Source organism: Syzygium oleosum, unplaced genomic scaffold (assembly GCF_021117445.2).
Source record: "Syzygium oleosum isolate NSW1041296 unplaced genomic scaffold, Sole_v2.1 Sole_v2.20, whole genome shotgun sequence".
Classification (NCBI taxonomy): Eukaryota; Viridiplantae; Streptophyta; class Magnoliopsida; order Myrtales; family Myrtaceae; genus Syzygium; species Syzygium oleosum.
The window spans coordinates 3,995,596-4,004,593 of NW_026607504.1; the positions used below are offsets into that span (position 1 = coordinate 3,995,596).

General features: G+C 42.2%; 1 protein-coding gene across 2 annotated transcripts; it reads right to left on the minus strand.

The window, feature by feature from the left end:
- Positions 1-586: 586 nt before the first annotated feature.
- LOC115683693 (serine/threonine-protein phosphatase 7) lies at positions 587-5,079 on the minus strand. Of its 2 annotated transcripts, XM_030608270.2 has the most exons (5): positions 3,949-5,074; positions 2,723-3,217; positions 1,667-1,813; positions 1,168-1,275; positions 587-1,010 (listed from the first exon to the last, which is right to left on the minus strand). In XM_030608270.2, the coding sequence occupies exons 1-5, from the start codon at positions 4,573-4,575 to the stop codon at positions 930-932; spliced, it is 1,458 nt and encodes a 485-aa protein (XP_030464130.1). In that variant the 5' UTR covers positions 4,576-5,074; the 3' UTR covers positions 587-929. The 2 variants fall into 2 exon arrangements, with proteins under 2 accessions (XP_030464130.1, XP_056176476.1); XM_056320501.1 differs by lacking the exons at positions 587-1,010; positions 1,168-1,275 and having other exon boundaries at positions 1,773-1,863; positions 3,949-5,079.
- Between the last annotated feature and the right edge of the window lie 3,919 nt (positions 5,080-8,998).

The window sequence follows — 8,998 nt, forward strand, 5'->3', positions numbered from 1 at the left end:
GATATGGCCGCTCACTGGCGAAAGCGACAGCGAGAGAGAGACACCGATCAGATAGAGGAAAACGGAGACGGAACTGATTTTCAAAGATTTTGAATCCTAAGTTGGATTGCACCCAACATGGGATAGGATTTTTTATAATTTATAATCCCACGTTATCCTATCCTATCATATCCCAATTCAATTCCGGATGAGCAAACGCAGCCTTATGGAATAGAGTATATAGTGATCGGGTTAGTATCCCTACCAAGTCAAATCCGGGCAGCAGGCGAAGAACATTGGCAAATCGAACCAAAATCAGAACATGATGAATCAAGTGAGCAGCAAGCTACCAAAGGAGTTTCAGCCCATGAAAGGTGCATCTGCCTCAGTACCACTGCTTTTGCCAAAACTGATGCAAACTTCAGAATAGGAATAGACAGAAATGCCCAACGACGGCGAATCCAGTGACCAAACCCACTCCATACAAGACAAGCTTCTAAACTATAGCGCGGAGAATTCTTTTTAGCTGAATCAGCACATCTATTAATCTGCTCGACTTTCTGATGTCATGCTCTTCGAATATACCAGAGAAACAAAAAGAAAGCACTAAAAGCAAACAGCAAGTATTCCACTTTATTGCTCCTCACAGACACAAGAGGGGGAAACACAAAGGTAAGGGAGCAACTATTGTGTCTTCAAAAGCCGTTATATGTAATTTATCGACGCAATTCTGAAATTTGTATTATCGGAAATAAATAACCCCGAAAATACGTATTATCAACGCAACAAAGAATCACTACGACGATTCTCTATGATAACTCTACACCCGTGAAGCTGCTTGACCCACAAAATATACGAGAGCTCTTTATAGCTTCCATAGGAAAAAATTCGCGAGGAAGCATACTCCAGCTAGATGAAGTTCAGACTCACGAAACTGGTTCCCGGATCCTTCAAGGTTCAGAAACCATTGCTGTCAGATCCAATTCCTCGTCGGAATCTATCACATCCTGATAATCATAATATGGTTTTGCCTGCACCAATTGTTCATCAAATTCTCCTCAACAAAATACTTGGTTTGTAATTAGTAGAGTTTCACACGACGATAATAACAGCACGACTAATACAAGTGCAATTACATTCAAAGCCTAGTTATAATCTCACCGCTAAAGTGAAGCGTGATAAAAATACCTTTGGCCTAGGTGCAACTGCTTCGAAACTGTCGAAAGTAGGGTTATCAAAATTAGGAGGTTCCAAGGTAATGTACGCCCCCTTGTTCTTGTATCTCTCCTCTGTTGCCTGCAAATCAGACAACATTGTCCATGACAACTGGTACAGGTGTAACAATGGCACTTGATCTTACAATATGTTACTGTCCACATCAGTGGAAATATTCCACAGGAAGATGGGTAAAGAGAACAGGCCTTTTAATTTGGAAAAGGGATTTCAAATCTAAGCAGAAACATAAGCAATCGCCTTGAAACTTCTATACTCTCTATTGACACATCCAATGATACTCTAGGTGTATTTGCATCTCTAGCTTTCCCTTTTTTTCAACAAGATGTCACATCCAATCTCTCTGAGCTAGTGAATGCACAGGTTTGACAAACCAACATGCATCTTCTTGGAGCAAGAACGTATGTGCTATATCAATCGATCTAGTAACTAGAACAGAAGTGGCCAAAAGTACCTGAAACTGTGGATAATCTGGAGCACTAAATAGCGTAATTAGCCTCCCTGACTCCACAACATGATCTATTGTATAACCCTCGTCCATTCCTGCAAGACCATTTCGCTTTTCCCTCGCATCAGGTCCTTCATGTGATCTAATAATTAACTGGGGAAAAGACAGCAGCCAACAGACCTAAAATCAGCCTTTAAAGTCCTCTGCAAGATATGGCTTCAATTATATTTAAGTAGATGGAAAAACAGATAAAGAGCAATGACTAATTGATACACCGCATTCGTTTCCAGACAGAGATTCAAGTAAAACCCGAATATGAAAAACAAAAAAGAACAAGGAGATATGGAAGAAATTAATGTTGATTTTTAGCCATTTGTCATCAACCAAGTTCCAATGGCACCTCATAAGTACTGAACTGGCAGCGGAGTTTCCATCATTCATTAGATAATTGTCATAGTTAAAGTCTAGAAATGAACTTTCTGCAACTGGAGTCCATGTCCAGTAATATGCTTACTCCTGTTCTGATAGCAACAAGTAGCTAACTTAAACAAACAAGGGTGGTATAGATACTCAAAAAAAGGACGCATTTGTCCTGTCAAGCACCGTCATACTTGATTTTGTTTAAACGTTCGTATTAATCCAGCAGAGAATTACACCATCGTCCTTCCCCTCAAGCCTAATTCACATGTCAATGTAAAATCAATGGCCATGTAAATAAATGACCATCCCCCTCTAGCTGAATGGCTCGGCTCGGCTCGGCATAGAAATTTCGTGCAAATATTAGCCTACTTTATATGTTTCCAGTGAAACAGAACAGTGCTCAGGTAGCTAGAAGATGGTGGCACTGTTAAGGTCTGCCACTAAGTTCTAAGGCATGTCCTTATCGCTCAAACAGCAAAGTATTGTAAAATTACAATAGCTGGAAATCAAGAAAACAACATCCATATAGTAGAGAGCGTAGAATAAATGTTGAACTAGACTTGAAAGATTTGGCCAAACAACACTCATATTTATTGATAGAAAGCATACAATATTTATTACTTAAAACATCAGGGGTACCACCTTTAGTTGATATCGCTTCAAAAACTCCTCTGTGCAGTCCGGACCCCATAATAATCCAATGCCCCTCTCTGTGTTCGGAGAAAGACCGGGAGTCATTGATGGATCTGACCACAACACATCACCTGGAATCAGATTCAACCCTTCCCATGGAGGGTCAAGAACCGATCTCCTAGCTTTAGATAATTCTTCTAAGGAACCAAGAGATAAAGTACTAACTTCAGGATTTGAGTTTATACGGCGATTCTTTTTTCCCTTCGATCTCTTTGATGGTGTGACGGGTATACTTCGGAAAAGTCCTCCATGAGCTGTATATACACGCCCTGCAATGATTGACGCCAAAGGGAGCCCCTCGAAACATCCCAGACATTTCCTATAGACATGCTTTCCTTTATCACCATATTTCGCCAAAACTTCTTGCTCAAAACCATAAACAGAAGTACAGTATTTTGATTCATGGTTCCCTCGGAGAAGAAAAACTCTCTCTGGCATAAAAACCTGACACGGCATATTACTCAAGTGAGAAGAATGTTGTCCTCCGGATGAAAAAAAAAATCAAACAAACCAAACAAGAATCTTCACACAAATACCAGGAAGAATCATACTCCCCACAAAAGGATATATCAGTACAATGGTAGAAAAGATGAAAAAGAGAAGGGACATAAGTAGCCTAAGAAACTACTTGAATTTGAAACTGCCGTTTTTGTAAAAAGATTGATCCAAAGAACAAGTTATGAAATATGGGTCACGGAAAAAGAAAATCCCTTGCCTTAAGCTATTTTAGAATCAAAAAGAATCACAAATGTATATCGACATAGGAAAAATATAAGAACTGAACAGACAGTTGGCTATCTCGTTGAGAAGCTCCAGGAACTAGCATAATCAAACAACTCATTCCAGAGGTGCCATCTCAAGTTACATTACAAAGATTCATGTAAGTAAAATTCCAAATTAGGCTCAAACTCAGGTCCCACTACTGAAGAGGGAAACATAAAGGATATGATACACGCATTTCCATTGAAACATTTCGCTCAAATCAATCCATTCTCTATTATCGATGTCCAGAGACATATAAAATCTTTCTTCTCATGTAAGGTACTCACGAATCATAAAGCAGGGCATGGATGAAGTAAAAACGCCAATAAAGCATGCAACAGGAATATGCTGTCCATTGCTGAAGACAGACATCTAGATCAAGAGATACACGCATTCGCAGCATCACAACTCACCTTCCAAGCCAACAAGAGCAAGAAAGTCTCCAAACCCCAAGCCCCTCTGTCCACATAATCCCCGTTAAACACAAAGAACCGATTTTCACAAGGAAAACCAGCACTCCTCAACAGGAACAAAACATCGTGAAGCTGCCCATGAACATCACCAACAACAACCACCCTACAGTCCTTGTCACGCTCGTCATCGACATCAAGATCGACCCTCACAAGGTTAGGCTCTTTGTGCAGAATCTTGGAGGCAGTGAGGACGAGGCGATCAAACACCTGGACGGGCAGGACAGTTGGGAATTCTGAAGGAGTGAGATTTCTTGATGCCCAATCGAATTTGGACATCAAATCCAAGACCCAATTGAGAGTTAGCTTCCCATCCGGCGGCCACGAGATTTGAGCTTCTGGGGATGAAGAAAATGGAGATGGGTCTTCACCAACGGGGGCGGCCGTGGTCGCGGTCGGGGTCGTGGTGGTGGTGGTGGTGGGGGTCGCCTCAGTTGAAGGTAAAAACAAAGATTCATCGTTCGGAGGCACAGGAGGTGGTGAAGAGAAGGAAGCACCATTCGGCGAAGGAGACGACGACATAGTTGATCCTTCCCCCGTTCTTTTCTCCTCTTTGTTCACCGCCTCCATCGAACTGCTTCGTCCAAGAATCAAACCCTAGAAGAACTACTGCCACTGGAAGGTTTTGGAGCAAATCTTGGGTCTACTTGCCATTGCCAAGAAGCCAAGTGCGTCGTGTGCCCACCATCGCCCAGCTTCTTGGCAATAATTAATAAAATTCAAGAACCGTGAGGATCGAGATCGGCGACAATCTTACCCATCTGGATACTGAATGTACTTGGAATCCAGGTGGACGACCAATTTCTCGGCCTTTTTATATTCCACGAGGTGCATTAGTCCAACTCAAGGAGCACGGGAACTTGGGTTGGATCGTTCTTGGTTTGTTCTGATCAAACTGCGTTGGATCAGAATCTCTTGGGTCGTCGTCTTTTTTTTATTAATCCGAACATGACAGTGAATTTCGAACCAGAAAAGCAAAGATCAAACGCGCTCTACTTGATGAACCAGCATGATTAGTTGATTGCGATGATGTTGAGGTGCGTTTCTCCAAGGAGACAGAGGAGACATTGCTGAATTTCTTTTGATTCTTGTTGTCCAGCCTTTTTTACAGTTTTTCGGTTTTCCGAGGTTTCAAGTCTCACTGTTTCGGTATTCTAGCACTACCACCAAAAATAAAACTTAAGAAAAAATCAAAAAGTTTTAGACGATAAAGAGAATTTGCGACACTTCGAGATCTAAATTAAAATCAACGCAATTGTAACACGCTTGCCATGTGATTGATTGCAGAAATATCATCTATGCTAGTGGTCATAGTCGTCAAATGAATGAGTCAGATCATATTTGAGTCCTCGTAACGAGAATCCGTGATCATTTGAATGAAATTACGCGATTCGAAATCTTAATTCATTTTAGCGATATTTATCGAAATTAGTGTAATAGCTGAATATGATAAAGAGAGAACTTAAATTACACATAAGTTCCATCTTGGATAAAGATTTTCCAATTTGAGGGTTAATTTTGCATCTCGAATATGTTTGCTCTCCATAGGCGATACAACAGAAATTAAATAAAGAGGTCAAAGAAGGTATGTCACTCATTCAATCTAAATCCATTAAAGATATTCAAAAAAAAAAAGAGCTAAGTGCAGTCAAATAAGTTAGAGATGTCAAGCCTTCCTAAATTCTAATGCACCTATCTTTTTTTTATATGTCCACCTAAGTTGATCACAGGGGTAATACGTAATTCGAGATGCACTGAGTTTTTCTCGTAAAAGATTAAATTTATGAAAACTGATGGCATGCGTACCTCAGTCAATCGATTACTTGTAAACAGTCTTTTTGGAACACAAAGGCAAACACGAGGCTTTGAAGTCTTTGAAGTTTGCTCTTCAAAATGAAAGTATTGACCTACATGAAAAAAGTGTCCTGTAAAATACCCAATTTATTAATCAGGGGTGATCGGTTCCCGGTTCGATCCAATTCCCTATCCAATGGAATCGGTCATTTTTTTTCTCACTACATGATGCCATATGTTTGAAACCGAAATTGTATTCCCCATGCCGACATGAGATAATTCGAGCCAATGTAATGGCGAATCGATGTAAACTGATCAAAGCACGCTGATTACACATGTATTACTAACGTCTATAATGGAAGTAAAAAAAAGAAGAGAACCATCAAAACAATGGTTCCTAAAAACCCCCAACTTTACCCTTTATCCCAATTATATCCCAAACTTTTTTTGTCTTATAAAAAACCTCAAACTTTTACTTTTGTCCAAATCTACCTAATTCACTTTTTCGTCCAATTTTTTAATATTATTTTTTTTTTTTCGAAATTTTTTATTTTTTTTTTTCTTTTCTTTTTCCTTTCCTTTCTTTTTTTTTGTTTCACTTCCTGTCGCCGGACGGCGACGCCGGCCAGGCGGGGGGCGAGGTCGGCCCCGCCGGCCGCCGGCGAGGCTTGGCCCCGGCCGCCGGCGAGGCCGACCTCGCAATAGCCGACGGCGCGAGCCTCGCCGTGGCCGGGCGAGGCTCGACCCCGGCAAGAATCGGCGAGGTCGGCCTCGCCCAACGCCGGCGGACCGAGCTCGCTGCCCACGGCAAGGCTCGGCCTCGCCTAACGCCGGCGGGACCGAGCCTTGCCGCCTCGAGCCTGGTGCCGCCGGTCCGCGACCGCCCAAAGGTGAAATAAAAAAAAAAGAAAAGGAAAGGAAAAAGAAAAGAAAAGAAAAATAAAAAAATTCGAAAAATAACATTAAAAAATTGGACGAAAAGTGAATTGGGTAGATTTGGGACAAAAGTAAAAGTTTGAGGTTTTTACAAGACAAAAAAAGTTTAAGATATAATTGGAACAAAGGGTAAAGTTGGAGGTTTTTTAGGGAATGCTAAAAACAATTTTACTGGTGTTAAGTATTACCCCTTTGTTTAGTTGTACACTGGTAAGTCTAGAATATCACATTATTTTCTGATGGGTGGTGTTAAGTATTACCCCCTTGCGGTGGCAACTGGACGAGACTCAAGAAGTCGAGAGGACTGAAGTACTTCACTTAGAGTTTAGTTCACATTTTACTAATTTTTTTGAAGGAAAAAAAAAGTATACGTAGTTGGTCCGGTCTGGTTTCCCCTTGAAATTGAAAACCGGATTGCCTGAATATCGATTCCACTTTTAGAAATCGGGAACTGAACCGACACTCCTGAGAATCGGACCCAATCGGACGGTTTGATCTGGTCCAAGTGATTCTCGGTTCAGGTGGTCCATTTTGCACATTCCTAATATTAAGAGAAACCACATATTAGTTAGGGATGTCAATTGTTCGAGTTGGGTTGGGTTTCCATTGATACGACTCGATCCGAATGTAGGCTTATCGCAACACGAGCTACATAGAACACGGTTCGGATAGGCTCGGATTATACTCTCTCTCTTTTTTTGTGTGTGGTGTTCTCACATAACCCACTCTACGAAACCATCCCCCTTTTCTCTCTCCTCCCTTTCTCTGTCCTCTACCGTGCTCTAGTCAAGATGTAGTCATTGTCCCTTGCCCCCAATGTAGCCTGCAACCCCGCGGCTCAACTCTAAGCTCAGTGACAAGAACCAAGCTACCTAAATACCCCCGGTCGCACCTCTATCTCTCTCCTCTTCCCCTTTTGACCTCGGATCTAGTTTGATCCGAGTCATCGACGTAAGATCAGCTTAAATTCAAGGTCGGGTCGAGTCGAGTCGAGTCCACCGGTGGCAAGCCTCACATCCTGGCTCGTCTCGCCTCTTGTCTTTGTCGATAAGGGAAGGCTCTAGTGCACCCGGTGGGTGCGAGTAGACAGAGAGATGCGTTCAGGTTGCTGTGGATGGGGGACGAGCAATGGAGACGGATTGGGGCTATAATATTATGTGAGGGTTGGAGAAACAATAGCGAGACGAAAGGAGAGACTAAGATTGCGATCGAGCTTCGGACAAGAAGGACAGAGTCAAGAGTCATATTATGGGTGATTGAGGTGCAAATGATAATAGGAAAGGAGATGCTCTGGGAGGGATTCGTGTACTCCGGAAGTGAGAGAGTTTTTAGTTTGATATGTTTTAGTTCGATTCAAGTATACGATCCTATTTGATCCTAAATTATTATGATGAGCCCTTTTCTTTTTACCTAACATCCGATCTAGGAAGAGGGCGATCAACTTGAAAAGGCCTTAACTTTTCCATTCGGATAAAGTATTTTTGACACCCCTAGTTGGAATAGTAGTACTAAGTTTTCATGGGAAAAGTGCCAAAAAAGTCCTAAACCTTTTGCATTTATGCCAATTTAGTCCTAAACCTTTTTTTGGTGCCAATTCAATCATAAACCTTTTACATTTGTGCCAATTTAGTGCTAAACCTTTTTTTGGTGTCAATTCAGTCTTAAACCTTTTGTATTTGTGCCAATTCAGTCTTAAACTATTTTGTCTTTGTGCCAATTCAGTCATTTCGGCCAATTTTGGCCGGATTTTGATGACGTGGACGCCGGTCGGCCGATCATTGGCGCTGACGTGAACAACTTTTAATAATATTTTAATATTTTTTGAATTTTTATTTATTTGTTTTCTTTTTTTTCCCTCCTCTCCCTCCTTCCTCCAACTCCGGTGACTGGCCAAAGGCCAGTGAGGTCCTTGTCGACCACTGGCGCGACCTCACCATGGCTGGACCTCGCCAGATTCGGCGAGGTTGGGCCTTGCCCAGCCACCGGCGAGGCTCGAGCCCTCGCCAGAGGCCTTCGTCGCGGCCTCCGGCGAGGGCTCGAGCCTCGCCGGCGACTGGGCAAGGCCCGACCTCGCCGGATCTAGCAAGGCTCGCCTTCGTCGTTGCTATCGAGGGTGAGCCTTGCCAGTGGCCGGCGAGGTCGACCTCTGGCCTCTGGTCAGTCGCTGGTCCAGTGACCGACTGGAGGAAGGAGGGAGGGAAAAAAGAAAAGAATAAATAAATATTCAAAAAATTATTAAAATATTATTAAAAGTTGTCCACGT

Excerpts from the sequence above, each read along its gene's own strand:
- LOC115683693 (XM_030608270.2), bottom strand. The coding sequence starts at position 4,575 with ATGGAGGCGGTGAACAAAGAGGAGAAAAGAACGGGGGAAGGATCAACT. Across the intron at positions 1,276-1,666 it reads CAGATTATCCACAGTTTCAG|GCAACAGAGGAGAGATACAA; the intron begins GTACTTTTGGCC and ends TCTGATTTGCAG. Across the intron at positions 1,011-1,167 it reads CAGTTGCACCTAGGCCAAAG|GCAAAACCATATTATGATTA; the intron begins GTATTTTTATCA and ends CAATTGGTGCAG.